Source organism: Mixophyes fleayi, chromosome 5 (assembly GCF_038048845.1).
Source record: "Mixophyes fleayi isolate aMixFle1 chromosome 5, aMixFle1.hap1, whole genome shotgun sequence".
Classification (NCBI taxonomy): domain Eukaryota; kingdom Metazoa; phylum Chordata; class Amphibia; order Anura; family Limnodynastidae; genus Mixophyes; species Mixophyes fleayi.
The window spans coordinates 118,359,169-118,380,626 of record NC_134406.1 but is presented as its reverse complement, the minus strand read 5'-3'; the positions used below and the strand labels follow the sequence as shown (position 1 = coordinate 118,380,626).

The 21,458-nt window shown below is 39.5% G+C and overlaps 1 protein-coding gene across 1 annotated transcript in view; it reads left to right on the top strand.

Annotated features, from left to right (window-relative positions):
- ADCY2 (adenylate cyclase 2) overlaps positions 1 to 21,458 on the top strand; it is a 1,242,889-nt gene that overhangs the window by 617,243 nt on the left and 604,188 nt on the right. Inside the window, exon 5 of the mRNA XM_075212755.1 lies at positions 9,420 to 9,568. Coding sequence (XP_075068856.1) covers positions 9,420 to 9,568 — 149 coding nt within the window. The remainder of the gene's footprint in view (positions 1 to 9,419; positions 9,569 to 21,458) is intronic.

The following is a 21,458-nucleotide window of genomic DNA, read 5'->3' as shown; positions in this document are numbered from 1 at the left end:
GTTGACTAGCAACGTGACGCTCTTCTGTTTCGGCGGTCAGCATGTCTGACCGCCCCTGTTCTCCTCCAATCACCCGCCAGCAGCCGCTATTTAAATCCCAGGTTTCCTGTTCTCCAGCATTGTTACTGTTTCTGCTCATATATTGGTTTTGACACGGCTTCCTCTGACTCCTCTCCTGGCTTGTGCCCATTGCCTCTGTTGTGATCCCGACTTGCTGACTATTCTCCTGGATTTCTCGTAACCTTTGACCTCGGCCTGTTTGACTTCTCTGTGGATTTCCCTTCTGTACCATCTGTCTCCATTTGGTTTGACCCAGATCGTCCTGATCATTCCCTATCACTACTACTGGTAACTGTCTAGGAGGACCGCAACCTGCGTACCTCTTGCAGCCAAGCCCAAACCTCCTTGCAGAGGTCCCTGGTGAATACCAGTGGTACATTAGACTCCACACCTCCTAGTTCAGTGGCGCTAATACCAGTTGGTGGTCTGAGCATCCTGAGTCCAGTGGCTGACAGTCTATATGGAAGCTCTATATCCATGCTCCCACTTTGGGGGGATTTTAAACTTCCCCTTTAAGAATAAGTGCATAATGCTTAAGGTGAATCCTTAGTAACAATACTCACTGAGAAACTAATTGCGACAGGTGAGTTAAATTGATTCTCATTTAATCAGTATAAGGACAAAATGAAACAACTATTTGTAACTATTGAAGCTGTAGTATTACATATTACATATAGGGCTGGATTAAGACGATGTGGGCCCCTGGGCTAAGAGTACTGTAAGGCCCCCAGTGATTTGTAAAGGCCCCCGCCCCCTCCCTGCATCCAATTCATCGCCACCCCCCTCAGCCTCAAAGAATCACTTCCGCTCCTCCTTTCCCTACAGTATACAGAAAATAACTTGCCTGACCCTCTCCTCTTTGCTGCAGGCTCTGGGTGGCACCTCTCTTTTCTTCTTGCCCTGCTGTCAGCGCGGGCGCGGTGGGCAGCGCACTGCTTAGTGCTGAGGTCTCATAAGACTATAGCCTCCCCCATCCGCCACATTAAAATAATATTCACATTTGCTAAATAGATCTATTTCCCGCAAACCAGCCCTGACATTAAAATAATAGCAAACACATTTAATAGATAAACCTATTTCCATCCAACCAGCCCCATAATTAAATTAATAGTAATTCCATTTAATATATAATCCTATTTCCATACCTCCAAACAGCCCCAGCAATAAATTGAATAGCATTTACGTTTAATAAATATAACCATTTCCCAAAATCATCCCGGGCATTAAATCATTTATATTCACATTTAATAAATAGCCCTCCTCCCCAAAATCTGCCAAATATTCAATAGTCCCAAACCACCCCAGCATTAAATTAAAAGTCCAATCACTACACCTTAAATTAATAGGCCCCACTATTAAATTAAATTACCCCACCATCATCCCACAAATAGAATAGCACCCATTAAATAATTAGCCCCCACCTGCACTCCACAATTAAATAGCCTACCTCCCACACTATATTAAAATTCCCCCTTCCCTCACATATTAACATACCGTGCCCACACACACACACACACACACACACACACACACACACACACACACTCTCTACATTAACATACTGTGCCCACACACATACACACACTCTACATTAACAAACTGTGCCCACACACACTCTCTACATTAACATACTGTGCCCATACACATAAACTCTCTACATTAACATACTGTGCCCCCCAACACACACACACACAGAAACACACACTCTCCATTAACAAGCTGTGCCCACACACACACACACACACACACACACACACTCTACATTAACATACTGTGCCCACACACACAATCTCTTCATTAATATACTGTGCCCACACATACACACACACACACACACTCTGAATTAATATACTGTGCCCACACACCCTCACACACACACACACACACACACACACACACACACACACACACACACACTCTCTCTACATTAACAAACTGGGCCCACATACATACATTCTCTACATTAACATACTGTGCCCACACACACACACACACACACACACACACACTCTACATTAACATATTGTGCCCACACACACACACTTTCTACATTAATATACTGTGCCCAAACATACACACTCTCTACATTAACATACTGTGCCTACACACACACACTTTCTACATTAACATATTGTGCCGTCACATACTTTCTACATTAACATACTGTGCCCACACACACACAATCTCTACATTAATATACTGTGCCCACACACACAAACACACACTCTATATTAACATCTATGCACACACACACACACACACACACTCTCTACATTAACATACCGTGCCCACACACACACTCTCTACATTAGCATACAGTGCCCACACACACACACTCTCTACATTAACATACTGTGTCCACACACACACACACACACACTCTCACACCTATTATCGCAGGAAGCCCATAAACTGATAGGGTGAAGCACATAGTTAAATATAGTAACCTTTTGGCCACTTTTCCATTCATTAACGATGTGAATGAGTTCTCTGTACAGCGCTGCAGAATTAGTGGCGCTATATAAATAAATGGTGATGATGATGATTAACCAACATCTCTGTGGCTGCATAGACTGAGTTTTCACACTGGATACACTGTTACTATAAAAGACGAATGAATGGAGCTTTGTAACTACGATGTCCAGGAAATCCGAAAAAGAGACATAGATTTGTGTCATCCAAATAGCAGAGGTACTAAAACCATAGAGGTGTCACTGAAATAATTTTAAATGGGTTCTGTATGTTATGGAACTCAGTCAAGGAGATCTGTATGGTAAACAAGGTGCCAGATTTGGAAATTACTTTGTATTCTTGGCATTAGATTAGGGTCTGAATTGTTTGCTAACCATCAAACTGGAACCTGTATTGAATATTACTCATTTTCTATACTACCTACCAAACTGGGTTCTGCTTTATATATACCAGACAACGGAATGAGGTTAGCTAATTAAAATATATAAAGTAAAATATTTCTAAATTCCCTCTAAATGATACATGTCAATCTGGGGCATGCATTTTACATTAAGCATTCATTTGATTTAATTTGTAATAAATTGTCACTGCACAATTGCATTTTGAATAATCTGGTCACCTTAATGCTTTGATATTTCTTATTCAAAATATATTACAATGGAAAGTAGAAGAGAAGTGTGGCCTCTAGACAAAACAAAGTTAAAATCATGCGGGTGAGTGACTTGAAGATTCACAAATCATATGTGGCTTCCTCAGAGTGTCAGCCAATAGGGGCTGAAAAAGGGATGGTACCTTTACATAGTTATAAGCCAGAGCATGCATGACTCAGAGTGTTCCTGCTTCCGGATTCCTCCCTCCTTCCCTTCAACATATTCTAAAATAAATGGGAAATGCTAGAATATATACAATTTGGAGATGGACAAAGCTGCTTATAAATGCATTAACAGGTTTAACAAGAGTTTATTTTTTTTCAGTTACACAGAAGTGCTTCAACTTGCCATCATTTTTTTCTCTGTCATTACTATTATTTTACCAAAAGTATGTAAATCTTTGAACTACTATGAAAAAAATGCTTCCTGACACCAAAGCTGGCAACCAAATAAATTCCCTGGATTATTCTCTCCCGTGATGTACGTGTTACGAATATCTATTGACTTATAAGATTCCTAGAACCTCTTTGCTAAATGTTCACCTTTAGTAGCCCTCTTCCTTATAGAACGCTATGTCACCCAGGGCTTCATCCATAGTAGTAAGGGCTTACCAGCATAGTGTATTCCTGTGTGGTTGGAATGCAACAGGAGCCTAGCAGTAGTAGATTAAAGACATAGATAAAGGCAGGGACACTGAGGATTCTGATGCAGAGTGCTGAGGCGAGGGCAAAAGACATGGACAAATATAGGGACACTGAGGTCTCTGGTGCAGAGTGCAGAAGCAAGGTCCAAGGACAAGTGTAGAGACATCCCTATTCTCCAGTTCAACAACCAAAATGTTTGCTTTTGTGGGGGCCCAAACTAATCAAGCACTTCAGTCACAAATGTGGCAGTCCCTGTCGCTGAAGTGCTTGGTTTGTTAAATTATGTTCATGTCCTTTTTGACATATGAGTGGGTGGGCCACGGGTGGGTGGGACCCGGGTGGGTTGGCCCCCAAGGACAGTGTCATCTTGACTTGGGACAGTGCCATCTTAACTTGCACCATTTATCATTGTGCCCTCATCTCACCTGAACTGTCTCTTTTACATATTTCTTACATTTCACTAATATAACATGTATATATTACATTGGTCAACACTCATTTTATTGACAATCATAATACAGCGATTATGGGAAAACCCTAGTGGTGCTGTTTCTGAATGAGAGAGGTAATAATCATGGAGAGGTAATAATCATGGGAGACTTTAATCTACCGGATGTGAACGGTGGAGGGGTCTTTTGTAATATCCTCTAGAAGTAGGGACTTTCTGAATTCCAAGCAAATGGTGAGGGAGCCCACTCACAAAGATGTAATATTAGATTTAATACTTACAAATGTGACAGAATATCAGATGTAAATATGGTTGAGAACCTAGGATACAGTGACCATCAAGCAGTATAGTATAGTATAAATACATAGACTGACTCACAACACACAAAAACAAAGGTGTTAGAGTTTAGGAAGGCTGATTTTGAGAGATGGAAAAATGTGTAAGTGACTCTTTGGCAGAATGGAGGAACTTAAAAGGAGTGCAGGGGAAGTGGAAAATCAATACTAAAAGCAACATGCCTTTGTATCAAAAGGGTTAAGAAAACCACAAAAAAAGAAGCCAGTGTGGATTGTTAAAAAAAGTAACAAGTACGGTAAAAGGAAAAAAGATGGCTTTTAGGAAATATAAGCAGACTCCGAATAATAAAGACAAAGAGGTGTATCTTGTTAGACAGAAGGAGGCTAAGAAGGTAATCAGATATGCAAAGGCACAAGCTGAAGAGAAAATGGTCCATTCAGTAAAGGTAAAGGGGCAAAACGTATTGTAGGCATATAAGTGGATGACAAAAGCAAAATGAGTAATAATAAGACTAAGGAGAGGGAGAGAGAGAGAGAGAGAGAGAGAGAGAGAGAGAGTCTTGTTGAGGGAGACAAGGAAATAACAGAACATCTTGACAATTTTTTTTGCTCAGTGTACACTACGGAAAGAGAGCGGAAGTTAAGTTCCAGGTATATGCATAAAAATGAGGTAGATTCAAGTACATTTACAGAGGGGAAGTTCTTAACAGAGATCTCAAAACATTGATGCGGTCAGATGGGATACACCCAAGGATACTAAAAGAGCTTAAAGGGGTGTTAGTTACACCATTAACAAAATTATTAAACCAGACACGAGTTACGGGAGTAATTCCAGAGGACTGGAAAAGAATGAATGTAGTCCCACTGCACAAAAATGAAAGCAGGGAAGAGGAAAGCAACTGCCGACCAGTGAGCCTCACTTCAGTAGCAGGGAAATTGATGGAAACTCTCTTAACACAAAGAGTATATATATATATATATATATATATATATATATATATATATATATATATATATATATAAACCTGTGGCAGTATAGAAACGTAATATGCCCTATTTAAACAAACGCTGTGCATTGCAATCGCAAAATAGGATGTTGAACAATTTGCCTGCCTCTAGATCTGTATAAACTGGTTCTTTTATGACATCTCGGAACTTGCTGTTTGGTGTATGAAAAGCGATATTATTTATAACTAGCGTTCACAATGTGCGAACGCTAAATTTCTAATACCGGAAACGTTCTCATGCAATTGGGAACAGAATGATACCAAAATAGATTCTTCACCACATTATATTTTATATTAAATGATAGAAATTATAGAAATTCTTTAAACTTATTTACATATTGCTACAATAATAATTAGGTAGCATACTAATCGCATTACAACTACAGTACAATACATTTCTGTAGTGTACAGAAATTATTGATTACCATCTTCATCTAATTATTAACCTTCAACATTTCCAAAATACAAACTACAATTAACTGCAGAGGAGAAAAAGAATATAGTGCAGAACTCTGCAAATTGTGGAGCACATGTAAGCATACTATTCTTAATATACTCGCAATCATGAAAATAAAGAAGCATTTTAATTATTCAAGTGGATATTTGTATATGTTCTTGTTTCCAGTTATCCAAGCAACTTGTCTGTTGTTCTCCCCCAAGATGCACTTAAATGACATAAAACACACATGTAACCCAAAGCATCTTATTGAAAGGACATTAAAAAAAAGCCAATAAAAGAAATGTACTCACAAATTAGGTGACAGTATGAGAGCATAAGCGCCACTCATTGATAGTAACAAATAAAGAATAAACGTCTCTGGGTGCTACCAGATAAGGCACAGCATATATGGCAAATGGAAAACACATATATATAAAACAGATAACATATATCAAATGCTTAAAAGTTATTAACACGCGGTCCAAAAAGGGTAAAAGTCCTATCTTATAGTAACTGTGTGGCATCCATCTTGAAGGTGCTCATATTTACATAGAAGAAATATGTGGAAAGAAAAGAAGGATGATTCCATAGTGTGATACCTTCATTACCACATTTTATTAAAATCATAAAAAATATTGCTCATAACATAAAAAATTTATATGATTCTCCAATACTAAGCATTGGCCGCCTACCAGATATGGCCGATGGGAAAGGCTTGTATTATTCTTTCACACAGAGGGCCCATGTACTGTGCTGGGAACTTCTAAGGTCCAGATGGTCAATCCCAGGTTGGAGAGAGAGAGAGAGAGTTGCCAATGCTTTCAACCTCAAATAGCTCTTTATCAAGGCATATCATATCAATCCAACAGATATACGATTTATAGTTGCATACTTAGTCATGTGACTGTTTCAAGGACATGTCACATGATTGCTATAATAAACATGCTACGACATAAAAACATATCAAATATACAATTGTATGAATAAACTTCCATTCCTAATTAAGAATACACAAATCAAATGTTTATCCACAATTCTTATTAGATCCAAAACACACTATTGTACCATCCTTCTTTTATTACCACATATTTTTTCTATGTGAATATGAGCACCTTCAAGATGGATGTCACACAGTTACTATAAGAAAGGAATTTTACCCTTTTTGGACTGAGTGACAATAACTTTTTAGCATTTGATATATGTTATCTGTTTTATATATCTGTTTTTCTATTTGCCATATACGTTGTGCCTTATCTGGTAGCACCTAGAGATGTTTATTCTTTTTTGTTATATTTGAATATATAAGATTTGTGGGTGACAATCCAGATATTTATTTTAGGCAGCTACCCAGGAGAGCTCTAGGCTGTACATCTATTTTAACCTATTGATAGGTTAATATTTTTACAGAGAAGCAATGTTAAGAAAAATGGGAAGAGCAAAGTAATCCCCACATAAACGAACAGTTAGGCTAACCAAATAGCTAGTCACATTAGTCAATCAGGGTGTAACTGACAGATTAAGGAAAGTCACTCTGTCAAAGCTGGACAATTGCACACCTCTACTGTCTCTACATTTGAACCTCTCTAGAATAGTCAATGAAGAACATCAGTTTAGCATTGTCATAGACAACCTTCTCTTAACGGTGAACTGGTGCTTGAAGAGCATCACAATCCTGAGCATCACAAAAAACAGATGAAATACAAATAGCCATGGAGATAAATCTGGGGAAATTGGCTTGGTGAGATTAATGTTGGCATGCTCCACCACAAAACAAAAAATTAATTCACCCTGCTTTATAATCCACAAATGCAGAGATTTAGCAAAAACCACAGGCTTATTACCTCAGTCCCTTCTAGCAAATTCAAGATTTGTACATTATTCTACAATTATGTTTTTACACATCATCAAGCTCATCCATAATACCTTTCACATGCCATTGTAATTGCTGTAGAAAAGCCTGCTGGTAGGAGTTGGTGTCATGTTATTCTCTGTCCAGTAACAGAAATATGGCTTCTAACTATATCCATGTCAAATTGAGCTCCAGGTGTAATAAATCAATTTTATTAGTTCATGCAGCTTGACATGACAGGGTAGAAGCCATAAGTTCAACAGAATCAGGAACATAGCCTGGCTCCTAGGGACAGAGCAGGGTGGAGAGGAGGAGACAGACATACAGAAGTTACAGAAGAGATTCTAAACACTAAAAAACTTTGATAATATTAGAGCCCTCCCCAGGGAATGTTAACAATGACAGTGCTGCAATAGAAATGCAGTTAAGTCCCCTTGTAAATGTCACGACTTGCATTCTGCAGCTACTGTCTGCAGTGACTTTATTGGATTTGTTATGTATTCTACTTGTAGTACCACTGCCCACCAAAGGGGCCACTGTGCTACTTTGATTATTTTCCTTGATCACTGGGAGTTGTATCACCTGCATGAGGCCTATACAAACCTGCCTGCTTCAAACAGTCTGGGCCAGATCATCAGGTCACTCCTGTGAGCATTTCCATGTGCTTTGTTCCTGCGAGCATTTCCATGTGCTTTGTTCATGTGTGCATCACCAAGTTGTCAGCTCCTGTCTGCATCACCAAGTTATCAGCTCCTGTCTGCATTACCAAGTTGTCAGCTCCTGTCTGCATTCCCAAGTTGTCAGCTCCTGTCTGCATTACCAAGTTGTCAGCTCCTGTCTGCATCACCAAGTTGTCAGCTCCTGTCTGCATTACCAAGTTCTGTGAGTTTAGGTCTCTCATCAGGACTGGACTCCCTTTGTGAGACTTACCCGTGGTTGCAGTGCACCGCTATTCCAAGATCTGCTATTGTTGCTCTCTCTACACCTGCTGCGCTGAATACCATCTAACGGATCTGTTAAGTCTTCTATATTGTTGTTCCCATTGAACTGTTGCTCTGTCTTTTCATTTCTATATATCTGTGCCACAATCCGTGGTGGACTGTTATTTGTGTTTCTTAATAAAGCCACTTTAAACACTTACGCTCTCTCCGTGGTCATACCTGGGAAATCCTGACAGTAAATAGGTGCAGATGAGTGAAATTGCAGCAAAGTTTCATTTCAAATTCAAACTGAATTTCGTTGTCACACAGGATGTTATACTGAAGATCCGATGATACAATTACAATTTCCACTTTCGCTATGCATGCTTTTCCAATCCGTTTGTAAATTCTACAAACATTTAAGCCACATTAACCATAAACATTTTTTTTTGTATAACTTGCTTAGGAAATAAGATTCCATATGCTAAACATACAGTTGCTATATTTCTGTACAGTCTATAAGCAAACTTTGGGAATTGTGCATGTTTTCCCTTTGCCTATTTATGTGCAATTTTTTTTTCTCTCAAAGAAAAGTTGCATAGTGGAATATTGTTCAATTTTTTTTTTCTTTCAGGAGCGCCTTCTTCTTTCTTTACTTCCTGCTCACATTGCCATGGAAATGAAAGCAGAAATTATTCAGAGACTGCAAGGACCTAGGGCTGGACAATTGGAAAATACAAATAATTTTCATAACCTTTACGTGAAAAGACACACCAATGTGAGGTATGTTATATAAACTTGGATGTGTAAACCTGCCTTTCAAAATACTGAATATCTCAAGTTGAATTATACAATTTCTCATACATTTTTCATTGTGCACCTTCTCAGGCTTTCAAATACAGGGGCCTGATTCATTAAGGATCTTAAATGAAGAGGATCCTTATTTCAGTCTCCTGGACAAAACCATGTTACAATGAAAGGGGTGCAAATGAGTGTTCTGTCTTGCACATAAGTTAAATACTGACTGTTTTTTCATGTAACACACAAAATACTTGATAGCTTATTTGTACACTGAAATTTAAAATTGATATTTGTGTGCTACATGAAAAAACAGCCAGTATTTTACTTATGTGCAAAACAGAACACTCATTTGCACCCCTTTCATTGTAACATGGTTTTATCCAGGAGACTGAAATAAGGATCCTCTTCATTTAAGATCCTTAATGAATCAGGCCCCAGATTACTATGCACAATTACACAACAATAAATCATGTCAACTATAAAATGTATATATAAAAGGTGCCTGCCACCCAGGGCCGGATTAACCCGAGGTCTAACTGGGCTATAGCCCAGGGGCCTCGGGCATCCAGGGGGCCCTTCAAACTCCTCAGCAGCATTATTGATCGGTCGGGGGCGCCCCCGGCCCGATGGATGCTGCTGAGTACTGTCAGTGCAGTCCTCCGTCCCGGCGCGCTGTAGTCTGCTTACTGAGGATATTGAGTTCATGAACTCTCGCGAGATCTCCTCAGTAAGGAGCTTACAGCGCGCCGGGACGGAGGACTGCACTGACAGGTAAGTGCTTGGGGGGGTCCTCGCGGGGGTTGGGGGGCGGCGGACGGCTCACATTGGGGGCCTCGCGGGGAATGGAGGGCCCCTTAGCCCAGGGGCCTCCATTCCCTTAATCCGGCCCTGCTGCCACCATCAATTCTAGAGTTAAGCAGATACTTTGGGGTGACAGTGGTGGATTGTATCCATTCAGATCCATAGAGGCAAGGCAAGGGGATCAGTAAGGAAGAGAAGAGAGACCAAAGGTTTACGTTCACAAGAGGCATAGTTGTGATGTATATGTAAGTAATTAGCAATTAGTAATACATATGTTTTGATTGTGGTTTAAGTACCTGGATGTTGCAAACTTATCCCTTTCAGGAACATGTATAATTTACACAGGTTCTGTGGCGGCTTATTGGGACCAGGTGAGATGGTGGCATGTAGACCTGAGGCAATCAACTCACCTAGATCCAATCAGCATTCTCCAGAACCTGCATAATTCATATGTGTCCCTTACTGAACTAATGAGATGACAACTTAAGTTACAAATGAAGGACAGAGAGCTTCAACTGCACTTAGGGGAATCTAATTTCTATTATTTAAAATTCCCACCCACTATCATTCAAATAGAAATATTTAAGTGTGAGGGTGCAACCTCTACACCATTCAAATTTTGTGGAGGGTTATTTCAGGCCGCACACCGGCAAACACAGATGCACATTTCGCTTAGGCTTTAACCCTTTAGAATCTTATTGATACAGAAATGATAATGATATTTACACTTGTGCCAGAAATAGATAGGGATTAGAATCTGCAATCTAGGCAGGAGGAAGAGAACAGCTATCATTTATAAGGTCTTTGATGCATGATAAACTGAGATATTTCAAGCTGCTATATTCAATCAATTGTGGATTTAGATATATTCAAGCTGTGAGATATATGTTACCTTGTACTAGTTCTGGTGTTAAAAGTAAAGAAATTGATTCTCATAAAGGGTATTATATGAAGCTTAATATGTTACATAAAACAAGCAATATATGATACATTTAAAGAAAAAATAGGCAACAGTTTAATCTGTAATTTTATCCACAATTCTTTTCATAAAAATATTTTCACAAGAACATAATTGTTGTTTTTAAATATTTTGCTTCTAGCGAATCAGGGATTTGCCAATAATGTTTTAAATTAAATTTAAAAAGATTTAAGGTTTTAAACAATGCCATAATTAAAGACTTAATACTTTAGAGAGGGCATATATCCATGGAGTGCGCCCTAACAATCCATCTATTTTCTGTACTCTTCTTCTCCACAAAACACTAGTTACAGTACAGTACAATATTTATATGCACAAATGAATAATGTAGATTATAAATAACATAGTCATATGTTCCTTCTTAAAACAAAGAGAGGAACAATATACTTGTTAATTGTTAAAGGTAGCAAAGTAGTGCGTTAATTGCAACCACTATGTCCATATGCTGTTCATGGATACGCGCATTACATAACTGTTTCATAAGCTCAATATAGATATATGTATGAAATTGAATCTTTACTTATACAATAATCTTACTATATATATTCAATAACAATCTTACAAATGGCATGAGTTCAACATATATGACAATCTGTGTGTAGGTACATTAACTTTTACTGATTTTCTTATAAATGTTTAAATATGTACATGTGTGTGTCACAAATCCCATAAACTCCTATTATAATACATGATTACATACAATAAACACAAAATCCTTGCTATATCACAATTGCACAATACAAAACACCATTGTTCTTTTATAATGCACATACATACTACGACCTCCACATATTCTCAAATGAACATCACACTATAACAAAGTTATTATATGTCTCATACAGGACTGATTTTGTTCAATCCCAGAGGCCATATTGGACCATTTAAAATACCATATTCAAGTTTACACTGTATCCCATAAATCATATGCACAGTCCCACGATTATAGAGCTTTGCAGTGGATAACATGACACAGTGTCAGCCATATTTGAAAGCATGTTATTAAAGGATGGCACAATGTCAACCATCTTGAAAGCATGGAAGTATTAAATTAAACACACTCTCCTTGTTTTATAACATAGAACAAATGATTACATGTCAGCTATACAACCATAAATTACTTCACAAATCCAGCTATAGTGTTCAATCCTATTCACCTAAGTTATCTAAAAACCACAAGTTTCTACAAAATAGGTTCAATTCTCATTCTGACCATCACATTGTCTATACAAATCTAAAAACCACATGCAAAACTTGAGCTGAGATCCAAAGTTACAGTTCTCATAGAAGATCCACTCCACCTCAAGATTGTCTATTCTAACCTGACGGTACGCATGTTAAATACACTTCCCGTTTTATACTATTCTGGTATTACACTATGAGGCGCCTGGCCTGTGCTTTGTTTCAGTGACTATTTTCTTCTGGATTGACCATCTGGATACATTCTTCTACTTGGCCGCCGCTCATACATGAGTGAAGTGATTTTTGACTTTTTTTTAATGCTATACAGTAGCTAATTATATTTTATATATTACATTAACCGATGTGGTAGATAGCGCCAGAGTATATCAACTGTAACTCCGGATCTCCGCTCAATGCATATTAGTCATTAGCCATAGTTTTGCCCAGGTGCAAGTTTACTCCTTTTTTATGCTTTGCTCTCCTTAATGACTCAGACCCAATATTTACAGCATAGTGGAAGTACCGATACCCGGCACTTTGAAGTAATTTTTTCAAATGCCAATTTTATTAAAAACAAAACACTTTTGTCTTTAATAAAAGTGCTGTTTTAAAAAACTTACTTCAAAGCTCCAGGAATCAACGGTTCTATGGAATCGCCCCAAAGTAAATATACCTCTAGTGCATATCCATGTGCGGGGGTAAAGGGTAAAGGAATAGATGGATGTGGTCTTTTCAGAATCCATCCAGGTAAGAGAGGAGACAGAAAGCGACTGAAGGGTAGATTTACTAAAAATCGCATTTTGCATTACATCGCCACAATTTTCCGGTGGTTTAGTGCTCCAAACAGCTGCATTTACTATTGGACGTTTTGAGTTTTCAATGTAAAACTGCACACGATGTTGGGTGGTTTGTAAAACTGAAAACCACTGGCGATATGTGGCAGTTTGTGTTAAAAGCGCAAAATATGATTTCTCTTGACAATTTCCTATTGGATAGCTTAGCTGTCATAGGTATTTTAAAAACCTGGCCACTTCCTCATTACCTTTGATAGGCTTGTGAAGAGCTAAATAATAGGAGCTAGAAAATGTTATTACTTTGTGGGAGCCAGTTTGGAGAAGTAATCTGGTGAATTTTCTGCTTGCTGTGTAAGTATCCTTGATATTTTATTTTCTGTCCTGCTTGTTTACTGTTTGTTTGCATGTAAGTCTATTTTTGTCATTGTAGTATTAGTACAGTTAACAATTTGTGCTTGTCTGTACTTTCTTGTTCATTGTTTAGTGTTTGTGGCTATGGAGAGAGATAGGATGCCTGTTTTTCAAAGAATCCAATATAAAATTCTTCTACTAACATACAAGGCCATCAACAAAATTGCACCGACATGCATCTCCTCATTAGTCTCAAAATATCTCCCAACTTGACACCTCCGTTCTGCTCAAATCTGCACCTCTTCCACTATTATCACTTCCTCCCATTCTAGGTTACAGGACTATTCTCGGACTGCACCCACTTTATGGAATTCACTCCCTCGCACCATAAGACTTTCCTCTAGTCTTCAAACCTTCAAGCGTTCTCTGAAAACCCACCTCTGCAGAAAAGCTTACAATATTCCTCTACCACCCTATTACCACTCTTTACACAGCTAACACAAGACAACAACCCTCTGACCAACATAGTTGTGTGACTGAGCATACAGTTCTCTAAATACATTGTAACCTTTGCATTCTAGCTGGACAAATATTCAATATGATGTAGCACTTACCCTTGTGTATCAAACCATTGTCCCATAGATTGTAAGCTTTGGAGCAGGGTCATCTTACCTCTCTGTATGTATGTATTACCCAGTATTGTTTTATTACTGTTTATTCCCAATTGTAAAACGCTACGGAATCTTTTGGTTCTATATAAATAAATGTTGATGATGATGATAGGAGGGGTGCAGAGGCTGAGGAGGAGGAGATTTGGGTTAAGCAGGAGGGGGCGGAGGAACCACAGGAATGGTTAGAGGAGGCAGGAGAGAGGAGCTAGTAGTGAGTAAGCAGGTTAGGAAGACCATCATCCCATGATGAAAATGATGTGTTAGTTTATAATATTATCTCCTGCTATGAGCTCATTTTAGGAAGTCAGGTGGCCCGATCCCCGGACACCTCTAAGGTGGAGATGGCAATTATTGGGAAAAATATGTAATGCAGTAAATGCAATGGGGTTCTTTATGATATATGTGCTTTTACTGTCTCCAAATCAAGTCTCACCTGCTCATAAAGCTTCAGGAGATTATTGTGGTTGAGGCAAAACCTTTGCACTTCTTCCTGATCAAACAGGAAGTCGAAGTTCAAACAAACGGAAAAAAATGCAGTAGAATGAATGCATCAGATTCCCTGAAATCTCCATTATCAAATAACCCCAGGGCCATCTTAACAACATTATGGGCCCCCGGGCAAAGCAGTGCACCGGGGCCCCTAGATATAGATATAGATATAGATATAGATATATAGATGTATACAGATACAGATATAGATATAGATATAGATATATAGAGATAGAGATAGATAGATGTACTTGCTCAGTGACCCTTGTAGGTTTTTTTTGCAGGTTTTTTTCTTTTGCAGGATTATTTATTCTCATTAAGAGCCATGCCTATGGGGCCCCCTTGCCTGTGGGGCCCCCGGGCAGCTGCCCATCGTGCCCAATGGAAAAGATGGCCCTGAATAACCCACAACTGCAAACAGATTTTTGGCTATTTTTAACGCCATCATGGATAACTGTACGCCAATTGAAAGTGCAATCTGCCTCTCACAACCACTTTTTTTCCTGTTTGGATAGAAACTTAATAAATCTGTCTGCTTGCATTTTGATCATTGTAAAAATCTGTAAAGTGGCGGTTTGTAAAAAGTGTTATTTTTGGTCATTTTACTGGCAGTTTGCCCTTTAGTAAATGTGGTGGTTTTGAATGCCAGGTCTATCCATGTGTAAATGGAACTTGTGTTATCCCAAACTGGTTTACCCACTCATACAGTTTGAACAAAGACTAGGCAGTCTGAGATGGGGGAGCATTTTTGTCCAGGGAAATTTATTTTGTTAGTGGCTAACCATTAAAATTACTTGTGCAAATCTCTGGATGGAAAAGGGAGTACTATAGTCTTTATCATTAATTATATGGAGGTCACTTGAATTTGGATCCCATTCACTTGTCCTTACATTGTTATTCAGTTATCTTCAGTGTGTATGAGGAGCTATCGCTGCTGACCAAATCCCCTCACTCGCTTTACCTCTCTACTCCCACACCCTTGGAGAGCTCCAACAGTGCCTGACAGCATGCTGGCAGAGAAGGAAGAGGAGGAGACAGGGGAAAAGAACTACAGCAATGAAGCCCGTTCTCCATGTGAAGGGGCATCCATACTAAAGATAACAGAAATTACATGGCGAGATCATCTTTGGTGAAACCTAGTGGCTATGTTAGTTAATGAGTCTCATCGTTATCACTGAACAGCTAGGGGAAATGTGGGTTTTAAGGTATATGTAACTAATGTTACTATACCAGATTAGTCCCACTGAAAAACGGTAAACAGTTAATAAGCTAGTAGCTAACATTATGCCATTGTTATTAGAGCTTGATACATGTACTGTGCAGTAGGTGCTGTTTAATTATACCTTGATCTAAATGCCTTCTTAATAAAGACAAATCAAACAGGACAGTCCATCTTTATTTCCTTACTTGATATATCAAGTGATAATGTATATAAGTACCAAAATATATTTACAATTTAAGCTTAAAGCAGCAAAAAAAGTGTGTGTTTGTGCTTTAACATAAATAACTCTGGTTTACTCTATGTATGTTTGTGTAGTGTAACTTGGGTGAAATTGCGTATGCCACAGATGCAAATCTGGACAACTCAGCACATGGGCTGAAATTTGCTTTTTTTGCATGTGCAATTTGGAGCCATAAATTACATGCATGCTGCATTCAACTCATGCATGAGCCCCATGGTGCTCTTTTTTACTTACGTTTTTTTAAGCTGCCTGTAATGATTTAAAGTTGGCTAAATATTATGTGACTATCATGGCAACCACAGTCCCATGCAAATATAATGGGATAAGGCGCAACTAGGATTAGGGGTAAAAAGGGAAAGGGATCAAAACCTTTGTCAACGTAATGTAATGCTGCCTTCAAGCCACAAGAATGACTCAAAGTGAATTAAAACAAAGCTAAAAAGTAAACATACACATTGGATCAAACAGATTAAATGTAATGGCAATATCCAGTCCTAACATATGAAAGTCAATAACTATATTCCATATGCCATCATATGATAGTATCCTTGTTTTCATTGATGCCGTGATGATATAATCCTAAGCGTTCCCTGGTCTCTCCAAATAACCTCATGCACAGAGAAGGGTGAGAGAAGACACAGGTGCTCCAATGGTGTTATATCGTAAATGCATTTATTATTAAAACAATGAAATTGAACTAAGCCAATTCAGTAAGCCCAGCTGTTCATATAAAGGTATCTTTAAGGTGTTATCTAGATTCAGACGCTTGCCGTACGATAGCGAGATGAGTTCCACACTCGGCGGTAATCTCCTCTCCGTTCGGCAGCTCAGTCACTTCCGGGTTTTGGTTGTTAGGCAACAGATCTCAGCTCTCTTTGGGTCATACGCGTTTCATCGTTTGACTTCATCAGGGATTAACCAGTGAGAGCTGATTTGTGCTTTATATAGATTGTGGAGCTTGCAAACCCACAGTTGTTTCTCATTAGAGGAAATGGCATAATTTCTGAACCGTCAGACTTTCAATCAACACAATATTATAATTTCTCACATTGATAAAGCATGCTTCTATATCCAAAAAGGCATAATGGACAATACTATGTTGCATATGACTGCCTAAATATGTTATTTTTAGCAAAATATATAGAAAAATATTAGAGATTAGCGCACTCGGATTTTGTGAATCCGAGCCCACCCGAACCTTTCCGATCCGAGTCGGATCCGAAACAGATCCGGGTATTAGCGCCAAATGAAAACTTGAAACCGAGGCTCTGAGTCATAATCCCGCTGTCGGATCTCGCGATACTCGGATCCTATAAATTCCCCGCTAGTCGCCGCCATCTTCACTCGGGCATTGAACAGGGTAGAGGGAGGGTGTGTTAGGTGGTCCTCTGTCCTGGTAGATCTCGTGCTGTGCTGTTTAGTTCTGTGCTGTGCTGTTTAGTTCTGTGCTGTGCTGTGCTGTGTTCTGCAGTATCAGTCCAGTGGTGCTGTGTGCTGTGCTCTGTCAATTTTGAGTTCAGTGGTGCTGCTGGGTCCTGTGCTGTGTCCTGTTCAGTCCAGTGGTGCTGTGTCCTGTGCTCTGTGCTTCTAAGGGCATAGTTATTTTCCCATTATTCCCAAGTGTTTTAAAAAATAAAAAGAAGTTATAAAAAAAAATACAAAAAAATAATTACAAAAAAAATTAATTACAACAAAATTTGCAAAACCAATCCTGCAGTATAAGCCCATTGGTACTGCAATATTATATTACCAAGTTCACTGATTCAGCAGTATAAGTGTAATAGCAGTACCACTGGACTTATACACTGCTGAATCAGTGAACTTTGTAATAGCAGTACCACTGGACTTATACACTGCTGAATCAGTGAACTTTGTAATAGCAGTACCACTGGACTTATACACTGCTGAATCAGTGAACTTTGTAATAGCAGTACCACTGGACTTATACACTGCTGAATCAGTGAACTTTGTAATAGCAGTACCACTGGACTTATACACTGCTGAATCAGTAAACTTTGTAATAGCAGTACCACTGGACTTATACTGCTGAATCAGTGAACTTTGTAATAGCAGTACCACTGGACTTATACACTGCTGAATCAGTGAACTTTGTAATAGCAGTACCACTGGACTTATACACTGCTGAATCAGTGAACTTTGTAATAGCAGTACCACTGGACTTATACTGCTGAATCAGTGAACTTTGTAATAGCAGTACCACTGGACTTATACACTGCTGAATCAGTGAACTTTGTAATAGCAGTACCACTGGACTTATACACTGCTGAATCAGTGAACTTTGTAATAGCAGTACCACTGGACTTATACTGCTGAATCAGTGAACTTTGTAATAGCAGTACCACTGGACTTATACACTGCTGAATCAGTGAACTTTGTAATAGCAGTACCACTGGACTTATACACTGCTGAATCAGTGAACTTTGTAATAGCAGTACCACTGGACTTATACTGCTGAATCAGTGAACTTTGTAATAGCAGTACCACTGGACTTATACACTGCTGAATCAGTGAACTTTGTAATAGCAGTACCACTGGACTTATACACTGCTGAATCAGTGAACTTTGTAATAGCAGTACCACTGGACTTATACTGCTGAATCAGTGAACTTTGTAATAGCAGTACCACTGGACTTATACTGCTGAATCAGTGAACTTTGTAATAGCAGTACCACTGGACTTATACACTGCTGAATCAGTGAACTTTGTAATAGCAGTACCACTGGACTTATACTGCTGAATCAGTGAACTTTGTAATAGCAGTACCACTGGACTTATACACTGCTGAATCAGTGAACTTTGTAATAGCAGTACCACTGGACTTATACTGCTGAATCAGTGAACTTTGTAATAGCAGTACCACTGGACTTATACACTGCTGAATCAGTGAACTTTGTAATAGCAGTACCACTGGACTTATACTGCTGAATCAGTGAACTTTGTAATATATCAGTACCACTGGACTTATACTGCTGAATCAGTGAACTTTGTAATATCAGTACCACTGGACTTATACTGCTGAATCAGTGAACTTTGTAATAGCAGTACCACTGGGGACTTTGTTTCTGGCACAAACCTCACATGAGAGGACATGACTCTTGACGTCAGTCGACAAGGATGGCCACCAGACCGTACGGGAAAGAATTTCCAGCGTCTTGTGAATTCCAAGGTTTCCAGCAGACCTACTGTTATGCGCTTCTGCAAGAACCGCCTTTCTTAAATGGACTGGAACAAAGAGACATCGCTCCGGGGTAGTATCAAGGGCTAATTTCTGGAATCTTTGAAGTGTGATACTCAGATCTTGGGTTAACCCAGCATGGATTACGGAAGGAGGAATAATAGGCTCTGGGTTTGTGACTGGAACGTGGTGTGCCAAGAAACTTCTGGACAGAGCATCTTCCCGGACATTTTTAGAACCTGGTCTGTAGGTGATCAGGAAGTTAAACCAGGTAAAGAATAACGACCAATGGGCCTGTCTGGGATTTAAACGTTTGGACGATTGTATATATTGCAAATTCTTGTGGTCGGTAATGACAGAGATCTGATGTGAAGCACCCTCCAACCAATGCCGCCACTCCTCGAAGGCCCATTTGATTGCCAATAGTTCTCTATTACCGACACCATAATTGGCTTCCGCTAAAGAAAACTGACGGGAGAAATAGGCACATGGGAGTAGACGATTAGTATGAAGATCCTTCTGCGATAGGATGGCACCAGCACCGATGTCAGAGGCGTCGACCTCAAGAACAAATGTCTTAGCTGGATCCGGGTGTCTAAGGACCTGAGCAGAGACAAAAGCCTTTTTCAGGTTTTCAAATGAGGCTACTGCGCGGGGCGACCAAATAGTTGGATCCATTCCTTTACGGGTCACGGCGACAATGGGAGCCACAATGTCAGCAAAGCCATGAATGAATCTTCTATAATAGTTGGAGAAGCCCAGGAACCTCTGAACCGCCTTAAGATTGTTTGGTTGCACCCAATCCAAAATAGCCTGAACCTTAGTTGAATCCATGGAGAATCCCTCAGAAGAGATTACGTAACCTAAAAAGGATACCTTCTGCACCTCGAACTCACACTTTTCAAGCTTGGCGTAAAGGTGGTTCTCTCGCAATTTTTGTAGAACTTGTTTGACGTGGCTCTGATGTGCGGGCAAAGATCTGGAATAGATGAAGATATCCTCTAAATAGACGACCACGAAACAACCAAGGAAGTCCCGAAGAACTTCATTGATCAAGTCCTGGAACACTGCAGGTGCATTGCTAAGGCCAAACAGCATGACCAGATATTCGTAGTGGCCAGAGTGCGTATTGAATGCCGTCTTCCACTCATCTCCTTCCTTGATACAGATGAGGTTATACGCTCCCCGAAGGACAATTTTTGTGAAGACAGTAGCACCTCTCAATTGATCAAATAATACAGAGATAAGCGGAAGGAGATACGTGTTCTTAATTGTGATAAGATTCAATCCCCGGTAGTCTATACAGGGTCTTAGTCCTCCATCCTTTTTGGATACAAAGAAGCATCCGGCTCCTACGGGAGATTTGGATGGCCTGATAAAGCCTTTCTCCAGATTTTCATCGATGTATTTCTGCATGTATTTGGTCTCTGGACCAGAGAGGGAGTACAAGCGCCCCTTAGGTAACGTGGAACCAGGGATAAGCTCGATGGCACAGTCAAAGTCATGGTGTGGTGGTAAGGTATCAGCAGCCCTCTTGGAGAACACATGCCAGAATTCATGATATTGTGAGGGAAGCTGCTCCGGAATGGACTGAATCATACGCAGAGGCAGTGACAAGCAAGACTGTGTACAATAAGAGCTCCACTGGACAATTTCTCCTTTTACCCAGTCCATGACAGGATTATGACGGGAAAGCCATGGGTGGCCCAGGATCAAGGGAACCGACGAACAGTCGATAAGGAAGAAGGTTATTGACTCTGAATGGAGAGCTCCGACATTCAACTGTAGTGGCGGGGTCTCCCAGAAAATCTTGCCACCAGGCAACGGACTTTCATCTAAACCACAGACAGTAATAGCAGATTTGAGTTTTACCATTGGAATTCCAGCAGTGCGGGCAAACCCGATGTCAAGGAAGTTGCCTGCAGCTCCACTATCAATGAAGGCCGACA